Source organism: Protobothrops mucrosquamatus, unplaced genomic scaffold, assembly GCF_001527695.2.
Source record: "Protobothrops mucrosquamatus isolate PMUCROS unplaced genomic scaffold, P.Mucros_1.0 scaffold129, whole genome shotgun sequence".
In the NCBI taxonomy this organism is placed as follows: Eukaryota; Metazoa; Chordata; class Lepidosauria; order Squamata; family Viperidae; genus Protobothrops; species Protobothrops mucrosquamatus.
This window is the reverse complement of record NW_015386496.1, coordinates 1,603,412-1,627,161: the sequence shown is the minus strand read 5'-3', so window position 1 is coordinate 1,627,161 and position 23,750 is coordinate 1,603,412. Positions and strand designations below refer to the sequence as shown.

The 23,750-nt window shown below is 36.9% G+C and overlaps 1 protein-coding gene across 1 annotated transcript in view; it reads right to left on the bottom strand.

Moving 5' to 3' along the window:
* Positions 1–23,750, bottom strand: part of HECW2 (HECT, C2 and WW domain containing E3 ubiquitin protein ligase 2) — a 116,824-nt gene that overhangs the window by 53,124 nt on the left and 39,950 nt on the right. The window contains exons 4-10 of the mRNA XM_015813025.1: positions 20,953–21,025; positions 16,188–16,357; positions 14,271–14,413; positions 7,851–7,951; positions 3,956–5,320; positions 2,213–2,308; positions 954–1,104 (exon numbers count right to left, since the gene is read on the bottom strand). Coding sequence (XP_015668511.1) covers positions 954–1,104; positions 2,213–2,308; positions 3,956–5,320; positions 7,851–7,951; positions 14,271–14,413; positions 16,188–16,357; positions 20,953–21,025 — 2,099 coding nt within the window. The remainder of the gene's footprint in view (positions 1–953; positions 1,105–2,212; positions 2,309–3,955; positions 5,321–7,850; positions 7,952–14,270; positions 14,414–16,187; positions 16,358–20,952; positions 21,026–23,750) is intronic.

Genomic DNA, 23,750 nt, shown 5'->3' with positions numbered 1-23,750 from the left:
ATACACCACACCATACATGCAATGAAGAGTTCTCTTGTAGTACAACTAAAAAGCTATTTGTTTAATAAAAAGTTAAACCACAGCCAGTCTACTTCAAGAACTTCTTGCTCTTCCACATCTTAAACTATTTCAAGCATGACATTATAAGACATTTATTAACTAAGAATTTGTGCCCATGCTTGCTGTTTTTTTTCCCTTCACAATACATTTTCTATTTGTTCTAAATCTCAGGGAAGGCATTGCCTTCTTATTGATTTTTGTTCTGAGTAAAATGCTGCAAAAATATGATTCTACCTAGAAAATGGAACTGGGGATTTTGGTTTGTTTGTTTCCTTACAATAATCCCTCTCATAATTTTAGATGTGCATTTTTCCAAACACTAGCATTTGGAACCAATAATGGAAATAATATAGCTAGCCAAACCTATAAAGAATATGACTAATATTTATTACTTTTGATAGTCATTGTGAAAGTTGCAATTCTGAACAGTGAGCAGTTATTTACTTTCCACACTTCCACACTTCCATCTGCCTTATGTATTGTTCCCCAATCTATACAATTGTTCCTTATGACAATTCATTCAGCAACTGTTTAAAATTCTGGAAACATTTCACCTTCATAGGTGCCAAACCATATTATAATGACTAAAATAATATTTTTAATACTATAATGTTTATTAAGTTCTCCATCAGTCCTATACTTTTGCACTGAATTATGTCTGCACCACATCTTTAATGCTTTTCCCCCCACAAAATATGAAATTGTTTCTTAGGTAATACTGATATTCAGTATGATGCAAGCTATGAAGAATAAGGTAAATATTTCTACATTTGTTTAATTCAAGGGAATTGTGTAATTTGCAGTGATGAAGTTTTGCCCTTGATTAGATGAAGTTTTACACTGTGTTTCATTTGTACTGCAGATAAAACAAAAACTATCTGAAAATTTCTCACCGACGATTCAATTGCTCCATCTGCTGTATAGAGTTGGAACGTTGAAGGATTTGCTGGGCTGGTGGACCTGTGGGCCTCTGCCATGTTGTGGTTCTGTTAACATGGTCCACATAGAATATTCTCCCATGGCTGTCAATCCGAGCTTCCCAATCTAAGATAAGAAACATATCGCAAAATATTAAGGATTTTAACAACTTAAAGCAATGTTTTCTATCTGACAGTAAGACCCTACTTTATTTATGTATCTATTCATTCAATTGTTTTTAAGCATACACACTGGCAGTTCTGCATATCATGGCCATAGAGAGAGAATGCATATGTATGCACACACACGTGTGACGCATATACAAAATGGAGACAGACCAACAAAACACAAAGTGAGAGGCTTCCTTTTCAGTATTTTGGGCTCATAGGAGCCCAAATGTAGAACTCCTGCATCTTAACACACAGGTTAGGATTGTTAATTGCAGAGGAGTTGCAAAATACAAATCATGTGTGTAGAATTCCTGGATTTAATCCCTAGCATCTCAACTTGAAAGGAACTATCTGAAAGTTTGAAGACTGTGAGTCTGTCAGAATAGATAACCATGACTTAGGCAGGGACCTGGTTTATGCCACAACAGACTATTTCTCTCCTCAGGTGGTTCTCAGCTTATGACAGTAATTGGGACCGGAACTTACATCACTAAGCAATCATCACATCATAAAGTGTGATGTCATGTGACTATGCTGCTTAGCAACGGTAGTTCTGGTAGTCCCCAATTACAGTTGTTAAACAAGGGCCTCGTGTGACTGTGACTTCCAACTTCCGACTGGCTTTTCCCTTGATTTGCTTGTGGAAGCCTGCAGAAAAATCTGCAAATCGTGATCATGTCATTGCAGGACACTGGTTGGTTGCTAAGTGCCTGGATTGCAATCACATATCTGCAGGCAGCACTGCGCCGTCTGGAAATTCCAGGACTGGTCATAACCACCATTCATTCAGCAATGTCACAAATTCAAACAATCGCTGAATGAGTGGTCTTTCAATGAGGACCACATGTAATATAATTTGATTCCCAGTAGAAGGACCTCACAGCAGCACCATTTCTAGGGAGAAAAAAAAAGGTGAAGCACACAATCCATTTTTTTTAAACAGGGATCTGATTACTGCTACTTCAAATTCTTCTGGGTATGCTTTACTATGAAAAAAAAATAAGTACTCCTTCACGTAGTCTGTATTCTTTATATTTTTAATTAAAACAGGAAAAGTTCCTCACTTGGTGGCAATGCTTCATCCACTCTCTGATAACGACTAACATCCTGACGAACTGAGGGAAGAGATCTCAGAGGCTGAGGACCATCAGGCTGAGAACCTAAAATCCAAAAGAAATCCTATGTAAACGTTCCATCAAAACATGTACAATATTTGCTATTTGTACACAAGATTCTGAGCAGCTCACAAAGGTGAAAATAACGGAGTAAGAATTTTAAAGAACACAAAAGCAGGCATATTGGAAGGAGGCAAACAAAAACTAATAAGGTGATTCACATTTAGAAATGGCATCCTATGATGTCCTAGCCCAGCCCCCGAGGAAGCAGCTTGGTTTTACAGCTCTTTTAATGGACAGGAAAATGTGGACGAAGAAGATGAAAAAAGCAGCGATCAGTAGAAAGGAGAAGTCAAAAGAAGTCAGAGAATGTCACTGGTAACTCTTGTGATGATCTTTCTGTAATTAAGCACCTAATACATCTCTGAATAGAAACAACTTACATCCTATGTCTTATTCTTTTTAATTGTGGATAATTAAATGGTCCTTTGAATAAATGAGAGAAGAAAATAATAAGTGTCCTTCAATAGTGTTACGTTGCCAAGAAAAGAATGTATAATCTCAGTATAAGAACTCAAGGTCATCATTTGGGGAGAGAGGTGACAAGACTTTAATTTTTATTTATTTATCTCAGAATAATGCTATGAAGAAATTATGGAACTTCTGACCAATCAGACTTGGTTCTGCCATAGTCTACATTCAACTTTTAAAGAAACAGAAGATGACTGATCCCAGAGAGGAAGTGGGGGTTCCTCCTAAGCCTGAGGTCTGGTGACTTCAAGATTTGTTGGCAATATAATTCTCAGCATTCCCAACCAACTTGTTTGAAAATCTGGGAATGGTAATACCAACCCTCCCTGGGGCACCAAGCAGGGGAAGGATATCTAGCCCAATCCCCTGACCAATTTAGCTTGCTTGCCTGCCTGCCTACCTGCCTTCTTCAATGTAGTGTCTGAAGGACTAGACAACACTAAACAATGTGAACAAAAACCCTTCATGACACTCTAAATCAGTGATGGCAAACCTTTTAGAGACTGAGTGCCCAAACTGCAACCTAAAACCCACTTATGCATCGTCGAGTGCCGGGTGGGTGTGGCCCATTGGGTGGAGATGGCCCATTGGGTGGGGATGGCCCATTGGGTGGGCATGGCTGCGGCGGTAACGGCAGACTGGATGGGACTAAAAAGTTCAATCAATCAATTCCAACTTTGCAAGATTTTTTTTTTCCCGTGAGAAGTTGAAATTGACTGATTGAACCTTTTTTTTTTTGGCACATGGTGGCGGAGGCCTAAAGTGAAAAGGTTTTATAAAACCCAGCTGAAGGCCTAGAACTGGGGCGACGGCGCGCGTGCCCACAGAGAGGGCTCTGAGTGCCGCCTCTGGCACCCGTGCCATAGGTTCGCCACCACTGCTCTAAATGATCTGCAGTAAAACCAAAGTAAACCAAATCCTGCCTGGGTTGTTAGACTGATGCACTTTTATAAATAGATTCTTACAGTACTTGCACGGAGATTAGAAATAAACACAGATTGGGAAAATATTGGTGTTGCTATACAATCCAGTATTTTATATTTGGACCATATTTTTCAAAATTAAAAATTAAACTAGCTTGCCAAGATAAATAGAATCAATCATGGAATAAAGACAGGTAAGCTATCAATCATCTTACTGGCATTCTTTTGTGCTGATTACCTCCACTAGCTCCAGCCTCCTGTGAAGCAGCTCCTTCACATGGTGCTGATGCCCCTCTAATATCTTCCTCTTGAGACTGGTTATGTGTAGCTGCAGCCTGCAGGTTCTGTCTCCTCTGCCATATCTCTTCTGATTCATCACCGTCTGGCAGCCCATCCATTTCAAACAATTGACCTTCCTCTTGATTGCTTGGTATGTGCACCGCAGGTAAAGAGGCCTGAGTGCACACAGCTTCCTGAATTTCTGGAAGAGGCTCACTGCTGGAAGCCTCTGCTGCACAAGCACCCTCTTCTTCCTCCTGCGAAGAGAAGGCTGGAGTCTCAGGAAAGCGATTGCTTTCAAAGGAAGAGCAGCCAGTGTCAACGGAGGAGAGTTGGGTAGCTGTGCCTTCATTGCAAGAGCCATCAGCCCCTTCTATGTCACTTTCTCCCTCTGGCCTGGTGCTTGATTCACTAACACTCTCAGTATGAGCAGCATCACTTTGCTCGGTCTCTGAGGAAATCTGAGAAGGTTCTGATCCTTGATCAATAGATTCGGCTTCCCTGATTTCCCTTTTGCTCCCAGAAACTAACTCAGAAGTTCCAGTATCCGCACCAGAGATGGGTTGTTCTGCTGCCTCCTGAGGTACAGAAATGGTATTGCTTGCTAAATCTTCCAAACAATTATCCTGAGAATTCTGAGGAGTTTCAGTTTCTTGTCCTGCTATCTCCAGTTCAGCAGGCCCATTGGATGTCTCCTCCTGACAACAGGAAGATTGCAAAGGTATTTCTACATCTGGTGCTGTCACAATTTCTTCAGAGGCTTGGCTTTGTGTTACTTCCCCTGAGGAGCCATTTAAGAAAGCTGCTTCATCATTTCTACTAGTACCATTTAACATAATTAAACCACCACCATCATCGTCCACTGATGACTGGAAACCCAGACTTTGATGGAATTCATGTTCCTCTTCATCAGAATCAATGTGAAGCATAGCATTAAGTCGTGTATCAGTGGGGAAGCTACTCCTCAATTTTGGGGATGCCCCAATAGTACGTTCATTACCAGTAGATGTCCCAGATCTAGGAAGATTACTTTGTTCTATTGCATCTAGGTAATCATTCAAGGAGTCCTGGCGGCCCCTGGGAACTGAGGACCTTGACGTTGTAGAGGCTGAATCCTCTTGATCTGTTTCCGAAGTTGTACTAGTCCTAAAGGAATGCCGCAAGATGGCATCTCCAGATGATTCTTCAAGAATTGGCCCATTTGAACAAAGTGGATGAGTATCATGATGCCCTGCGGGTACATCCTCATCATCAGAAGGGCTTCCTAAGTCCCCATTGACAGAGTTTATTCCAAGAAAGGTTCCTACAGTTTCCGGTGAAGCATCTACAATGAAAAGACAAAGACTGATGAGTGAAACTGATCCATGTGCCTTACCTGTGAATCTTAACTCTCTATCTGACAACCTCAGTACAGCACTTTGTCAGAACGGAATACATAGGACTTCTAAGCTATCAGTCTTGAATGAAGAATTTAAAGAGGAAATAACACAAAAGTTATACATGAAGTAAATTTGGGTGAAATATAACATCATGTGAATAGATTTATACTCCTATCTATGCTGATTCTTATTCCTTTCCTTGCATCTACCACCAATCTTCAGACCATTCTCCAGAACTGGGCACTATTTTTAACAGATTTTGAGGGCCCAAGTGGGTTGCACGAGAGAGAAGCAGCACACAAGAAAGTTCTGTGTACAGAACTATACTGATGAATTTCCTTTAAAATTTCACTAAATCTCCTTTTAGGAAATACCCTACAGTTATGCATCAAACGTAAGATTTCAAGTGGAGCTCCATTCAATACATTCTGCTTCATCTCAGACTCCAATCCAAAATGAGACATGCCTCCCATCAACTAACGATGGAGAAACACATAATGGTAACTTCTTTTTTCAACAGAATTGGATTGTATTTATAGGAAAATATAGCAAGCTGCCAAATTTCAGAGAAATAGCGAGAGAGATTAGAAAGCCCCTGAGAACTGCATCATGTCTGCTACAATGAGGAGGCAGCAGTAGACATGGGAGAATGGCGAAGAGTATGGGGAGGATCATCACAGCTCCAGGTAATCTGATAGCTACAATTGAAAGTGAAGAAAGTGTTTATATTGGGCTGCCGCACTAGTTACATTCTTATACGTGACAATTACTGTATATAATTAGCTGCATGCACTACCAGCATATCCACATAAATATGGTTCCTCAAAAGACCACAGAAGCCACAGATAACAAATTATTTTAGTGTGATTAGAAAGCAAACTTGACCTGCTTCCCTTTTTTCAATTCTAACATTTTAAGGAGAAGCAGGAACAATGCAATTGTTTAGGATTCTTGGTTTGGTTTTGATCACTAGTTTACAGGGACTCAACTTTCATATCTCTAAGCTACAAAATCAGTTTGCACATCCTTAACCAAATACACTTTTGAATGCAGGCAGCAATTTCTAGTAGGTAAATAATAACTGAGTTAAAAAGAAGAAATTTAAACACAAGGTCTTGAATGTGCAACTAGGATCATATAAAGAATAATCTTTTGCAAAATACAGCCATAAAGTTCCTGAGAGAAAATGGAATCCTCAAATTCTGAGCACATTTTCTACAGCAGCACCTACTAGATAGTTCAAATATTACATATTAACTTGCTTTTTCATTAAAAAAGAGGTTTTGTATCATAATATAGAAACCAGTTGGACATCCTTTGAATGCACATGGATTAACAAGAAAAACCAAATTCTTACCATGTATTTCACACAAAACCATAAAATGCATGATATTTAACAGAATAATTTAAGGAAGAGAAAGAAAGAAAGAAAGGAAGGAAGGAAGGAAGGAAGGAAGGAAGGAAGGAAGGAAGGAAGGAAGGAAGGAAGGAAGGAAGAAAGAAAGAGAAAGAAAGTAAGGAAGGAAGGAAGGAAGGGAAGGAAGGAAGGAAGGAAGGAAGGAAGGAAGGAAGGAAGGAAGGAAGGAAGGAAGGGTAGCAAGCTTATATCTATAAAACTTTATAATCTTAATATTCTTTTTTATTAATTCATTGTAAATATCAGAAAATTTGGGAGCATTAATTCTAATCGAAAACAAGGAATGTACAGAACTTATACTTAGTTACCAGTAATTGCTAAGGAAATTAAGAATGATTAGACAACAGAATGATTTTAATTAGGTAGACCAATTAGCAAGTACAAAAAGTACAAACGTCTGTTAAAAGACCTACCAGTGAAATACTATAAATAAGCTTTCAAAACAGGAAATATTAATGAAAGAAACTATTGAAACTAATTGAAAGAACTGGGATAACATGACATCTCAAGTAAGAAGGATATACAGGGACTATAGAAGGAAGAACAAGGATTTAAAATACAGGTGGCAGCACTAACACCACAGAGGACCCATCCATTTCCTTAGGCCTCACAGGTTCAAACTTCTCTGAAATAAAATGGCGAGATCCTGCTCTTAGCCAAGTACAAGAATCTCCCCAGCTAAGATGTACTGTAACTCTGAGTGAATCTCAGCAACTTTATCTAAAATGCTTAGATTCTTCACAGCAGCCATTCATCACATTCATTCCTTAAGAAGGTTACCATAAAAAGAGTTGCTAGTTGGCATTCTACAGACTTAATAACAGAAAAAAATATGGGTTTTTTTCACCCATATCTCTATAATGTAGGCTCTTGTTTTCCTCCAGCAACGCTCTAGCATCTTTACTGTCACTTCATCCCCCAAAGCTTCTTAGAAAACATCATTGCCATATTCATTAAATTCCAAGGTTAAAAATCCAAATTAATCAAAAGTTCATCCTAAGACTCTGTGAACATTTTTCAGTCATAAAACTCTTTTTGTAGTTACTTCAAAATCTTACCTTCATGAAGAGAAGATGTAATCTCTACCTTGAACTGAAGACATCCACTCACATGGTCTGCCGGTAGCCTTCTACCAAGGTTATAGTTGAGAACCTGATCTCTGCAAAAGGGAATTGTGTATGAACATTTCTATTTCTGTAACTTTTGATATGTTTTCACTAGCTGAGCCAAATGGGATGTTTCTTTTTTTTTTAATTTTTTTTTATTAATAATGCAAAATTAAAAACACATTGGACATAGATATGACGTCACTGGTTCCATACATCTTCCAACATTTTACAATAGTATTAGTACTCATATAAACATATAGTTCTTGAACTTTGCTCACTATTTATAATATACTATTAACACTTTTTCCCTTATTTCTATATATCTATTTATCTTTTAAATATACATTTGTCTGTAATCTATATTTTATTCTAGCACTATACATTTATCTTGGCTACCCTCTTATTGTCTATCCCATCATAAAATTGTTCCCAGATTTTATAGTACTTGGTTTCACTTTTGTCCTTGAGTTCCCGTGTAAGTCTATCCATTTCAGAGCAATTGAAAATTTTCAATAATATTTCCTCTTCGGTTGGAGTATTTTTCTCTTTCCATTTTTGAGCGAAGGCTAGTCGTGCCACTGTTACTATATGCAGTAGTAAATAATTTGTGTCTTTCTTATATTTTCTTTCTATAATTCCCAATAAGAAAAATTCTGATTTGGCTTCTATATCTATTTGCAAAATTTCTTCCAACCACTTCTTTAATAAGTTCCAAAATTTTTGTGCCTTTGAACATTGCCACTGCCTCCTTCCTGGGGCTGAGTGAGCGTGACCATCCAAAGTCATCCAGCTGGCTTTGTAATTCCCAACGGTCTCTTCACACTTCCAGCATATCGAGGATTTCCAAATGGGATGTTTCCCACATGTGTTATATACCTCCAATCCATTTGCCGGATTTGGGAGGAAAGGAGCATACAGGAACACAAGTTTATTGTGAAGAGAATACTATCTGATTGGGCCAATAATTAATAATATTAATTATTAATAAATAATAAATAAACAAATAAATAATAAAAATTAATAATTTCAGTGTTAAAATTCCTGATGCAGTACAAACAAAAAAAATACTCTGATCCAACTTAGGATAATGTCACCAAAGCAGACTAATAAATATGCACGTGTCATTAGAGATACTTGTGGTATTCTCAGAGCTAGCAACGCAGTAACAAGTATCAGGATTTCATGCAATAATGGCTGCCTCAGGAAAACAAAGATGATTTTCACCAAGTTCTTCTCAAATTCAAATAAAACTTCAGCTGAAGAATTCTTTGCCTTCCTTATTCTTTCTAACCTCTATTTTCATGCCATAGCAAACATACAAAATACTTCTTATGGATGATGATGATGATGATGATGATATTGGATCCTGATCCATTATAGTCTCAAAGAAATCTGTTTTTCCACTATAGAAAACCCCATTAGGGCTGTGTTGCTATGCTGCACAGTAGGTTTTAGTGCCTACCAATAAAGCATGGTATGACAGGGAACATGATTATCTTAGCAATAATTCCACAGGTTCCTTCCTTTTGTTATATTCAAAGTAGAGACAAGTAAGGATCACTACAACTCTCCCTCCCTCCCTCCCTCTCTATCTCTCTCTCCCCCTCCCCCCATGTGTGTACACTTGTACCTATATCTCTCCCTCTCTCCTTCCCTCAAGGAATTATTGACTTCTGGCAACTGCATGGACTTATCTCTGAGTTTTCCCACTGCCTCCTTCCTGGGGCTGAGTGAGCGTGACCATCCAAAGTCATCCAGCTGGCTTTGTGCCTAAGGCAGGCCTAGACCTCACAGTCTTCCAATTTCTGACCTATACTTTAACCACCACACCAAACTGGCTCTCTTAACATGCTAAAAAATGCTAAAAAAGTATAACATGCCCTCGAGTACACCCAGTAATTAGATGGGCACATCCATACAGTTCCATTGGTATCAGTTATGGAAGTATCTTGCCTTCTTCTAGTTAATAATAATAATAATAATAATAATAATAATAATAATAATAATAATAATAATAATAATAATAATAATAATAATAATAATAATAATAATAATAATAATAATAATAATAATAATTTGGAAGGGACCTTGGAGGTCAGCTAGTCCAACCCCCTGCTCAGGGAGGAAACCCTATACCATTTCAGACAAATGGCTGTCCAGTATCTTCTTAAAAACTTCCAGTGTTGGAGCATTCACAGCTTCTGAGGGCAGGTTCTTCCATTGATTAATTGTTCTTAGGAAATTTCTCCTTAGTTCTAGATTGCTTCTCTCTTTGGTTAGTTTCCATCCGTTGCTTCTTGTCCTGCCTTCAGGTGCTTTGGAGAATAGCTTGACTCCCTCTTCTTTGTCGCAGCCCCTGAGATATTGGAACACTGCTATCAAGTCACACCTCGTCCTTCTCTTCATTAAACTAGACATAACCAATTCCGGCAACCGTTCCTTATATGTTTTAGCCCCCAGTCCCCTGATCATCTTGGTTGCTCTTCTCTGTATTCTTTCTAGAGTCTCAACATCTTTTTTACATCGCGGTGACCAAAACTGGATGCAGTATTCCAAGTGTGGCCTTACCAAGGCATTGTAAAGTGGTGTTAACACTTCACATGACCTTGATTCTATCCCTCTGTTAATGCAGCCCAGCACTGTTTTGGCTTTTTTTTTTAGTTGTTATCCTTGTTTTGTTTTTTTTAATTTAGAAAATTTATATTGCCACCTACTCGCACTTGGGGACTCAAGGCAGCTTACACGTTTCCTAATCCAGGCTGCAGTTAACAATGATATCAAATCCTACTATTAATTAGCTTTTGAGCAGATAGGCTTGACCTGAGGCTGATACCTGCTAATCATACTACACGTATATTTTTTAATATTTGATTGTTAGATACATAAGTGGCAAGAAAATCTTTGTTGAGAAGCATAAAATAAAGGAGAATATAAAAAGATAAAACTAATCAAAATAATTTGATATTTGTATCTAGCACTCCCAATACATTCTTATGTGAAACAAGTTTAACCATTGAAAATTTTATGAAGCATTAATTCAAACAGTCTAGGTTCTTATAACATAGAGAAGGAAAAATGCCTGCAACTACATTGAGTTCAAGATAAATAAATGAATGATCATACGTTTTTTAAAATATCTTTTTTTAAAAAAAACAAAATAGGTTGTATAATTAAATGTTTCACTCTCTTGTATGAACATCCCCTTTGCCCATGGCTGTAATAAAGATATTTATCATTTCCTCCTCTAAACATTACACATAATTTTATTTTAGATACAGAATTTAACATGCATCTTTTTTTCTGCATATGACCAACAGTGATATGGATATTTTATTTAATTCAATTCATAATATTTAACCTAGCCATTTAACAATTCTTGATTCTGAAATTTTTCCACTTTCCCAACAGGGAATTTTCCCAAGGCATTTGAATTAGAACTGTTTCTAAAGGTAACAACTCTATGATCAAGTCTAAAAATGGTGGAAGACAGACTAAGCCAGTGATGGCGAACCTTTTAGAGACCTAGTGCCCAGACCGCAACCCAAAACATCCAGTATCGTTGGTGCTGGGTGGGCGTGGCCCATTGGGTGGGCATGGCCCATTGGGTGGGCGTGGCTGTGGTGGTAACAGCAGACTGAGTGGGACTAAAAAGTTCAATCAATCAATTCCAACTTTGCAAGATCTTTTTTTTCCCGCGAGAAGTTGTAATTAATTGATTGATTGAACCTTTTTTTTTGCACACGGCGGTGGAGGCCTAAAGCAAAAAGGTTTTATAAAACACAGCTGAAGGCCTAGGACTGGGGCAATGGCGCGCATGCCCACAGAGAGGGCTCTGCGTGCCACCTGTGGCACGCGTGCCATAGGTTCGCCACCACGGGACTAAGCCATTGCTACATTTTACTGAATGGTTTAAGCTCTCAAATTCCACTAATATGCCTTGCTTTGAATAAATGTTGGGATCAGAATAAAGATTAATTTATATATTATTATATAAATAATAATATTTCTGATCAGGTTCCTGATTCTCCCAGAAGATGGTTTGTACTGTACCACAAAGAACTTTTTAATGTAAACTTTGTACAGTATATGATTTAGGCTGTTTGTAGTGATGGGGTATAGTTAATGTATATGTACACTGAATATGTATAGCATATTCAAATCGAAATGCCCAGTACCTCATGGAGCAATTTCATGTGACCACAAGATGGCAGACAAAATCTATAAACGGGCCAAACTCATTGCTACAAGAAAAATGCATTTTATGGATATGTAAGAAACTGTTCCCATTAATCTCTTTTTTAAACATGAACCTAGAATTAGAGGCCAGTCAGGTCTTATTAATGAGTATTTCAGTATTAATACTACTGTGCTGGAAGAAGTCACCAGCATCGGCTTCCACATCATAATAATATTCTAGTAAACAGCACTAAGGAAAAAGACCTTTGAGGTAAACAGTCTAGATCAGGGGTGTCAAACTGCTGGCCCGCGGGCCGGACGTGTCACCAGGAAACCGCACCCATCCCATTGCCGGCAGTGGGGAAAAAGCTCCAATACGTTGTGCGGCGTCATGTGACGTTGTGAGTTTGACATGTCTGCTCTAGATCTTAACACCTTGTGAATGATTAAATAATATCCTAAACTTTTCCTGGATTGATAATTATATTGTAGCATTCAGTAGTGTGCAAATTTATTAAAAACACATCTATTTGATTAGCACAGCACAATTTTGAATTTCAGATTACAATACAGTTGCTGAAGCAAAAAATATAACATGAAAAAACATTTGAAATTTTAGAAACTTTACTTTTTAGGGCATCAGCACAGTGTTTTCCTTCTACAACTTTGACCCAAGTTTAATGAAGAATCCTGAATGTTTTAGAAGACTACAGCATTTAACTGGCTCAGTGGGAAACTCATTTCACAGGCCAACATAGCTTAAGTAACCTGTTCTTTCTTTTCAAATCTGCAATGTATTTTTCTTACCTGCATCAACCCCACTTGGGAAAAGCTGATAACTGTTTTCAAACTGAATTTGTCTTTCTCCATATATGCAACGTATTATATTGCTGAGAAAATCTGTGAAAAAGGAGCCATTTGTTTACAAACTGGTTTGATTCTTAATAGTCATGCAATAGCATGACAACACTGTGATGAAATGGAAACTTTGTAGAACTGAGGACAGGCAATATGAACACATGCCCAAAAGTCCTCAGGAGGATCTTGAAGAAGTCTCGTCAAGCCTTTGAGTGGTTGCAGCTGTTTCACAATTTCAGAGGGGAGATCCACAGTGGCATTTCACTTACTAAGCAGCAAAGTGCTTGTTAAATCACGGATGCACACCCACCTGTATGCAGTGTATGCCTGATTAGATGCCTATTGACAACCAAGTGAAGTGTTCCACAAACTTCAGAATGTTCTCAGTCAGGTTCTTAATTTCCTAGTAGAAAGATACAGATCTGAACTGTATGCTCATTGGACCTATTCCCTGGGAATTTTCTTATGCCTCAATAAAAAGTGGTACAGTATTCCATCAATAACTAATATTCTTGTTTAGTAAATCTACAGAATGCAATTCAGCAATTAATTAAGGCACATTAAATGTGTGCCCAAGCAAAACTGTGTGCCAAACGTGGTGAAGCAGCCATTCCACAAACCTTATGGGAATTATATCAATCCCTCTAATGAATGCATCCAAGTAAGTATTGCATTTCACGTTCTCTGTAGCAAGCCCTCTTACTAATTAGTATGTCCCTTTCCTAGAATTTTTATGTAGGTATTCTATCTGACACTTTAGTTTTCAACATATGAGTAAGTCCCAATCTGACTTACATTATATTAAAACATAACGTTAGTTTTTTACCATATACAGCAACATATCTTTAAACAGATTCTTAATGTATACAGTATTAAACATTAACATCAGCTATGTTTGATTAATGCCTTGTTCTACACAGTTGTTTAAGAAGCAAATTAACTTTATAAATGTATTGATTGGAAAAATAATAATTTAAAACTCGCAAAATATCTGTAGCGAGATTATATATACATTCTAACCTTACTGAATTTAATTGCATCTTTTCAACAATAAAATAATTTAAAATATTTTTAACCAGGCAATAATGCTGTCAATAAATTTGCACACTACTGTACGAACCTGTGTCTTATAATTCAGCACATTTTAATTAAAAAAACAACTTGTTAAAATGGTATATGAGGGATTGTGTTGAAAGAGTGAGACAATATATAACAGAAAAGCTTAAGAATTGTAAATAAAGTAAGTTCAGACCAAATATTTAAGTCTTTTAAAGGAAAACAATCTTCCCTTTCCTTCAGATAGGCTTAAAATGAACAAAGAAAACATTCATTTACCCTACTGCATGTCTTTCCAATAGTCTCTGCACAGGTATAGTGAGCTTTCCAAGAAAACGCTTGATGATAGGACGACTTTTGGCAAATTTATCTTTGATTTCAATTTCCAAGACATCAGTCAAAAGTGCTACAAAAGAATATTTCTGCAAACATAAAATACATATGTATCTATGTTTCATAAAACAAGCAACGAAGGTAAGTATATCTATTATTTGTTCAGCAATATTTTAAAAGAATTATTCCTATATAGACATTATGAATTACCATAATCCATATTTCACAAATATCCATTGACAACTGTTTGAGACTGTTGTTGAAATAGGAAAAGTAGAAAACATTCAGCCACAAAGACTTCACATAAACATGAATTTAGTGATATCTTACAAGAATACATCTCCATTAGAACATTCTATGTTTTGCCACCAATCTTCCCTTAGTGATTGAGAACTGTCAGATTCTGAGATTAAAAAGTGGTACCAATCTAAGATACTCTTACAGCCATGCTTCATGCCTAGGATTAGGCACTCTTATTGGAACACAGTGTTTCATTTTCTCCAAATGTAACATTTTTCATAAATGACAAACAGTTCCAATTTTGTCTCATCAGTGTGCAAAGCATTGTTCCAATAGCCTGCTGGATCATCCAGACAGTCTCTAATAAATTCTGACAGGTGGCAATGTGCTTTCTGGAAAACAGTGGTTTCTTGCTCAATATTCTCCTACAAATACCACTCTTGTTCAATGTTTTACATATGTTAGATTCTTGAACACTGGCATCAGACAATGTAAGAATAGCCTGTGGATCTTTTACCATTACTCTGGAGTTTTTTGCAACCTCCCATATGTTGCACCTTGTAATGATTTTTGTTTGATAAATAAGTTTGGGAAAAGTGACAATGATGCTGCGTTTTCTTTATTTGTAGATTATATTTCTACCTTGAATTGCCGAAAGCCAAAGTCTTTGGCAATAGATTTATAGTGCATTTAACCTAAGAAACCATGACACTTTTTCTGAGGTCTATAGCAGCGGTTCTCAACCTATGGGTCGGGACCCCATTTGGGGTCGATCGACCATTTCACGGGGGTCGCCAAGCAAGGTTGTCTGCCATTTTTTTCCCCTTTTCCGGCGGGTGCCTTACCTCCCTTGAGCTGGGCCAGCTGGTGGTCGGCCTGCTCCGTCTCTGCCGCTTGCCAGCTACGCCTCGGCCGGCGCAGGAGGCGGAACCACGCATGTGCGGCGCTCCCGGGCAGGGAAAGTCCTCGACTTACGACCGGTTTAGTCCTCGACTTACGATCGGTTTAGTCCTCAACTTATGACCGGTTTAGTCCTTGACTTACGACCGGTTGGGGGTCGCGGCATTAAAAAGGTTGAGAACCACTGGTCTATATTGTCATGAAGAGCCAATTCCATGGGGCTCACTCAACAGGTATATATACTGTGCGTGTGCGTGTGTGTGTGTGTATGTATAAATGTATGTGTGTGTATATACTGTATGTATGTATGTATGTATATATGTATGTATATATGAGGAGGGGGGATTAGCAGGGAATGACTCTCAAGCTCCCATCTGATTGTTTTCTGACTGAATGAAACATCTCACTCAATTTCCCCCCTTAGACCTTAAGAAGTTCACATATTTTCATCAAAAAAGATGGTGAATTTGTTGCCTCAATATATTCAATAAAAACAATAGGGCTTAATAAATTCTGATCATACTGTAAGTCTACTGCAGGATTACAGACAACTCTAAAGGGTTCACAAATTTTCTCTTTTCACTTTATGTCCAGGTAAATATCATCTAAAATCGCACTCTGCTTCTGTACCTAACAGATGGGCAGCTATAAGCAAGAACATTATAATCTGGTGCCCAAGCAATAGTACCACAGTTTTAAGCTTTCTTCAAAACCATTTATTACCTCTCTATGCCAAATAGGATTAGTTGTATTACTGATGATATTGGACCGCTTTTCCTGCCCATGGTGTGCAAATGTAGGAAACGTTTTCTTTTTTCCAGGCTGAATGGACATCTTTAGGTAAGGGTCAGGATTGAAGAACATTCCTTTTTTAAGTCCAATGGCCCGAATATCTTTAAAAGACAGAAAAGGAAGAAAGGAGAACAGAGAACAATAATAATAATACAAGAAATACAGGTAGCCCTCGACTCACGACCACAACTGAGCCCAACATTTCTGGTGTTGAGACATTTATTAAGTGAGATTTGCCCTATTTTATGACCTTTCTTGCCACAGTTGTTAAGTGAATCAGTGTAGTTGTCCAGTTAGTGTCACAGTTGTTAAGTGAATCTGGCTTCTCCATTGACTTTGCTTGTCAGAGGTTCACATAAGATGATCCTGGGACACTGCAACCGTCATAAATGAGTCAGTTGCCAAGTGTCTAAATTTTGATCATGTGACCATAAGGATGCTGTAACCGTCATAAGTGGGAAAAACGATCATAAGTCACTTTCTTGAGTACAGTTGTAACTTTGAACGGTCACTGAATGAACTATTGTAAGTTGAGGACTACCGGTACATCAGGCATACTTGCTAAAAATTATTTTTCCAATCTACCATTAAGTCTTCCAACAACATAACACTTTGCTTTTATATAGATTTACTGGTCACAATAGCAGGGAATTGTGAAATAGCAATAGCAATAGTCTTATATAGACTTATATACCTCTTCACAGTGCTTTACAGCCCTCTCTAAGTGGTTTACAGAGTCAGCATATTGCCTCTAACAATCTGGCTCCTCATTTTATCAACCCTGGAAGGATGGAAGGCTGAGTCAACCTTGAGCCAATGAGAATCAAACTGCAGGCAACCAGCAGTCACCAGAACTTGCCTGCAGTATTGCATTCTAACCACTGCACCACCACAGCTCAAAGCTGAACTCATAGCTGAAGGACATCAGGTTGAATAATGCTGCTACAGAAAATTCACTGCATACATTAAATTTGTTTATACCAGTGAGGTGGTGATTACAAAATTGAACCTTTTCATGGACATACTACTGTTTGAACATATATGTCAAAGCCATTCAAAATGATGAACTAGCCACTATGACATCCTAGTTTGAATAAAGCCTTACAGTGGCATGTACCCATTAGTAATTTGTATTGATGCATTATTTTCCAAAGTGAGGAAGAAGCTAACTTTACAGAAGAATAAGGAGAGATATCAGTCAAAGATAAATTTTGTGTTCAAGTATTTAAAAAAAAATGATTGGCATCATTGTGCAGGGGGGGGAGTTGCCGTACACATCTAAGTAATAACCATAGATCATTGAAGCTTCAATGAGTTATACTTAATGGCTTGTAGAAGTTAATAAAATAAAACTAGAGACAAACATAACTAATCTATTACTCCAGGATGAAAAATCTTGCTGCAGATTAAAGCAGGAATGGAAAACCATTTTGACCACCCAAAATTACATGAGATTTTAGCACTAATAAATTGAATCCATAAACCCAAAGCAGCAAGGCAATCTCTTTCAGTGTGCAATAGCAAAGCTATCTCTGTTGTCAGAAAACCTGTATCAATTTGTAAAGCAATGGCCAGAAGCTACATAAAACTGAGAACTTGTTAGCATAAGACAATATTAATGTCTCACTTTAACTCTGTATGTTGTTAACATAATTTTGCATTACTATGAAGAAAACCAGAGATGGAGATGTACAATCTTGGAGATCTTATACCAGACTTATTTTTTCATCAAGCAATGTCATATACAAAAGATGTTATGTTAAACCAGTAATTTGGAATTAATAATCTAGAAAGTATGCATCCAATTAGTTCATTGGACCAATGATATTTTCACAACCTAACTTGTGTAGTAAAGCTATCATTCAGTGGCTAGAAGTAATTCACTATACTGAAATGAGAATCTATCAGTGTATAAATAGAGCCTCTTTATAGAGACACATGCCAGGAGAAACAAATTGTCTATTAGTAATGTAAAAAAAAAGTTTACAGAAAACAATTCAGAATTATTTTACATGTATATTTAACATTAATTCTCTAATTCCCTCTCTCAACATGTTTAAAAACAGGGGACAGAATTTATAATGGTATGTGCACATCTGCTGAAACTGAAAACTACATATTATTTGCAAAGGCAATTTATAAGCGAAAACATGAATAAGAGGAGCAAATAGTGTCTGATACGTATAGCATTTGCCAATTTAAAATATTTAACTTAATTTAAACATTCACTATTTCCAATTTGAGAATGCTTGCAGCATAGGGATTTGAACACTATACAAAATAAACCATTTCAATGATTTTTCAAGTTTTGAGTGAGGCTATGGAATTATACCTATGCTCCGTGTAATGTACAATCTTAAGGTATTCCCTTTTTTAATTTCAATATTGCCATATTTACTTTGAACAAATTATTATATTGGAAATGTTTTGGAGCAAGGAGAGCACATGTCCAGAAGCCTGAGGAACAGTAACATTCTTGTTGCTGTTGATGAAGACAGAGTTGTTCGACCTATCAGTGTATTCACATCACATAGTAGTGATGTAAGACTGCTGACCTTGGAAAACATTATCCATATTTGGGGGGGGGGGGAGGAGAGCAAATGGATGAAAAAGTTAGCCAAGACAACTTTGAGTGATATCCAATTAAGGGTTTTTTGCTGACAAATTGCTCCCTTGTACCAGGGAGAGTACAGCAATTTCCTCCCTCTGAAGCAACTTTTCACATGTTCTTAACAGCTGCTTCGTTAGAGGGATTTTCAGAGCATAGTTTGAGCAACAGAGGAGGGGGCAGCTGGGGAGGGCAAAGAGGGTTAGAGATCCTCAGATCTGTTCATAGCTGGGCACTGGGAAGGTACATTTTTCAAAGGCATCTCCTTTGCTCCTCTTCCCAGCTGCTATTACAACTTTTATCTATAATTGTTACTTGAGCTATGAAATTGGGAGAGGAGCTTCCTTCTTCCAGTTTTTCCACTGACATACTAAACATTCATCCTTCTACAAAAAAAACAACAACAACCCAACAAAGATTTTCTCTTTACTTAGTGAAGATGCAGCTGCTGATGAACTGACATATGAGTTTCTCATTTGTGGGACCCAAGACATGTCTATTTTCTGCAAAACTGAAGGCACCAGTTTGTTTTGAAAAATAAGCATTTTAGACAAAAAATACTTGAGATCCAAATCAAATGTGTCTAAATAAATCATTTCTCAAAAAATAGTATATATCCTCAATATCTTCTTACAGCTGGTTTCTCAATCTAACTTGTTATAATCTCACCTTTTATTAGCTTTGCAAACCAAAAGTTGTAAAGCACTTAGTTGTAAACTTTGTCTTACTATATCCTAAAATGAACATGAGATATTCTGAATTTCGTTAATAGTTTTCAATCTGAAGCACGTCCTATTTTTTCATATATAAAGTAATTGTGGCATAAATTTATAAATTTAATAAATAAATAATGTTAGCTTTTCTACATCTGTATTTGCACATAGATAGAAATTCTACAGAATTGAAATAGGGTTAGCTGCATCTTATTTTACTAAAAAGTCACTTTCATATTTATGGAAAGAAATATTTATATTTCTTGTGCATTCATTTGGATATAAGATGAGAATGTAACAGTTGTTCAACATGATTGTTAGATGTGATTGGACAGCTCAATAAAGCAGTACTAAACTGTGGCCATTAACATAGTAAGAGAAGCTGTATAGTTAATTTCATAAGGGGCAGGGATTTGAGGTCAAAATATTTTCCAAGGTGACTTTTTTTTCTAAAATGTTATTGTCAAAAATTATTTATTCAATGGAACTTTTAGACCAACAGTAACTCTTCTAAGAAAAGAAAAGCTGGACCTAGAGATTTGACCCAAAAGAAGTGTAGATGAAGATAAACTGAGCCACTCCTCAATTTTTAAGACCTTCTGTTTGAGAAACATTGTGTACCAAATTTTGCGTACACTGGGTATTCATTCGTGCTCTGCATAACTTTATATTCTGCATGCACTGCAAAGTATAACACACTCTAACTCATGGAAACATTGTACATATTAGAAATTAGGTAAAAGAAGAGTTTTGGTGTAGGTATGGCAAGCAAAAACTGAAGCACCAGTAAGTAGACCACTCTTCAGAACGTCTCTATGCAGGAGAGGATGGGAGATTGCCCAAATGCGTTTTTTTAATATTAACTGTCCCTTGCTCTCTTTCATCATAGTGTTTGCAACTGTATTTTCTCTGTATACACATTATATAACATCTTCTCAATTCTCACTTGTTCAGCAATCGTTCTTTTATAATTTTCCACATTCACAGTCTTTTTCACTTCATCATTCAACCAAAGGTCTCTCTTCATAATGAGCACCCACACTCTTCTGTGGCAATTCCTTCCAAGCATCTTCTCCATCCTCTTCTCCTTCTGCTTTCTATTCACTCTGTGGACCTTCTAATACTTTTTCAGACAGGACTTGGCTTTTCTTCCTGCAGTCATTCTATTTTCACTCTTTTTTAAATTTCTTTCTCCTGACTCAAACAAACTGGATCCAAAGTATTATTTTCACGAGAAATTCCTCTTAAATTTCACTCAAATTTCTACTTAAAATTGAACCATCAAATTTATTTGATTTATATTCATTCTACAGAATTCCCTATAAAAAATTCATAATGCTCTGGTTTAAAGGGACAAAAAATAAGCAAAACTTACCTGAGAGTTTAAAACTAATTAATTTTCGGCAGTGCTGACCTGTAGAAGCACCATCAGTGCCTTCTGCCCCCATCTAAAAGACAGAGGATATTTTATGTTGTATTTTGCAGTTCAAAATATAAGAAAAATCTGAAAAAAACCCTTTCTAAATATAGAACAAAGTGATTCATTTATTAAATGCTTAAAATACTTTCTATATAGGAATCAATTAATGTAAGTGCACAAAAAATAGGTGAACTAAATATCCTTTGTTGTACCAGAATTACTAATGAGAAAACAGGTGGCTTTTGAGGAATATCAGTGTATGGTTTTTTTGTTTTGTTTCAAAATACCATTTTGGTTTCTGTGGCACACATATTGATTTGTTATTAAAAAATAACAAGTCAGTCAAGGTTATAGTTTTAGTTATTGATTTGACCCAGCAGGGGATGAACAGTTTGAGGAGAGAAAAATTAGTCTCTCTTACAGCAAATTCATTTGAGCACTGAATCCAAATAGGACTATGAAAAATATGAGGGAATTATCACTGTGGTTGGATAAAATCGAAGATATGATAAATTTGAAATGTAAAAAATAAAAATATATTAAAATTAAAAGGATCACAGCATCTAAGCATACTCAATGGTTTCTACAGATTATAGAATTTTGACCATCAAACTGAAAACAGAACAGAAAAAAACTTGACTTGGGAATTGTGACTTGGCTTTCTTGCTGGTTCAGTCCTGAACAGCAATATTCTCATTCCAAATTTCACCCATTGTTTATACTCTTGGCATGCTGATATATAGAAATTAATTATTAGATAAATAAGCTTGTTTTATTTAACCTTAAGATCCAGGTTAGAAAGAGCAGAAAATTGAGGAAGTGACAGCTAAAAAGACAATTCTAGGCATCTGCCTCAGCTGATCTGAATCTCTAATAGAAGAATAGGAGAGACATAAATACGCTTTATTGTGGTAAGTTTTATTTTCTCCATATAGTTGTTTTATACAAATAAATACACTGTTGTTCCTCCTGGTTACTGCTAAATTTACAGGGAAGATGGTGAATCTTGTTATCTACTGAATTATATATACTGATATATAGGTTATATTATTATTGTTGTTGTTGTTGTCATATTTAAGAGTCATGTTCATATTATATCAGAAAATGATATATCATTTTCTTTATCAGATGTCTACCCACCTTGCTCAAGGAGCTGAACATGATTTAGGCAAGGATGTTTCCTAATTTTATAACAATCCTATGAAATTAACCTGAATAATAATGACTATCCCATCTTAACTATTATACCGCATGCTATTATGCTATTGTTTATTTCAATGGTGCACAATTATTTGCTGGCCAATAGCAGCACTTTTTAAATCAACTTTTTCAATGATCAGGGGTTGCCAGCAGTGACATCACCAGAATATAGAGGACTGGAATCTTCAGGTTTGGTGGAGACATGATTCATTTATTTTACCTATTTTGTTGAGAATCGCAAATTGCACTGCTCTTATTTGTGTCTGCCACCAAATACTAGCTAAACGGCTTCTGAGACCAATAGATTTTTTTTCTTATCAATCTTTTCAAAGAGAAAAAGGTCCATTTCAATATTTCCTTTGTGTAAACAGAGTGTAGAAAATAGTTTCCTTAATCTCCAAATGCCTCCAAATAGTATGAGTACCTTACTGCAAAGCATAGGGAAGCCAGTTACACTTCTAAAACTCAGGGTGTAATTACCTGAAATTGAACACAATTGCAGTTGGGCTTCATCTGCATTTTGTATTCTACAACAAACTGTAATTAAATATGCATAGTATGTCTGTTTCAATGAATTGTACAGTATAAGGAATAAATGCAATCATTAAAATATCTTGCTTATTCAGTAAGGTAGTTTGAAGAAATCATTAGTTTTTCATTACTAAGGTTGACTACTGCCTGAACTAGACCCTGCAGTTTTCTTTGCAAGGTTTTTCAGAAGCATTATCTGCTTCCCAGGACTGAGTGTGTGTGACTGGCCCAAGGTCACCCAGCTAGCTTTGTGCCTAAAGCAGGACTAGATTTCACAGCTTCTAGCCCAGTACCTTTAACCACTGTATTAAACTGACTCTCAACCACTGCATTTATAAGCCTTTTTTTTAAAAAAAGGAATTGGGTCAACAACATTTGATGTAATACTGTCTCTAGATATTCCAGATTCTGCTAGGCAGAATCTGAGATGAGGTTGCTAGCCTGCTCTTATCTACAGTATGATTCAAACATATACATTTGTAATGAGTATACATTTAGCCAAAGTTATGGGGGCTTTTTTTTTTTTTACTCAGGCCAGGTGCATGCATAAATACTAAAGATAGCTTTGCTAACACAGCCTTCTTGAAGCCGAGTCTAGTCAGATTTGTTGCACCAGAAAAACTACAGCCCTGGTCAGCCTCACTGATGTTCAAAGCATACAACAGATACAGCAAACACCTCAGGATGACAGCAAGTTGGGAAAGGCTATTCTGAGTGTACTGTTTCCACCACCAAGGTTTTTCTGAAGTGGCTTACCATTGCCGGTGTCAACGCTGTAAACATTGGATGTTCCTGCTCTGACAACTGATGAAAATCGCAGCCATTTTCTCTTTGCTTTTAACATGCTTTTTCTTCTATTTAGAAATCAGGTGCAGAAGAGGGGTTGGGATGAATGCTTGAGCTCAGCTAGCCATAATAATAAACGCTGCTTTGTGGGAACCCAAGGACGAATTGATAACGTTTTGGCGGGCTGAGGAGCTGGGGAGAAAGCCTGTGTTTCAGGCTAATTGGAGAACCTGATT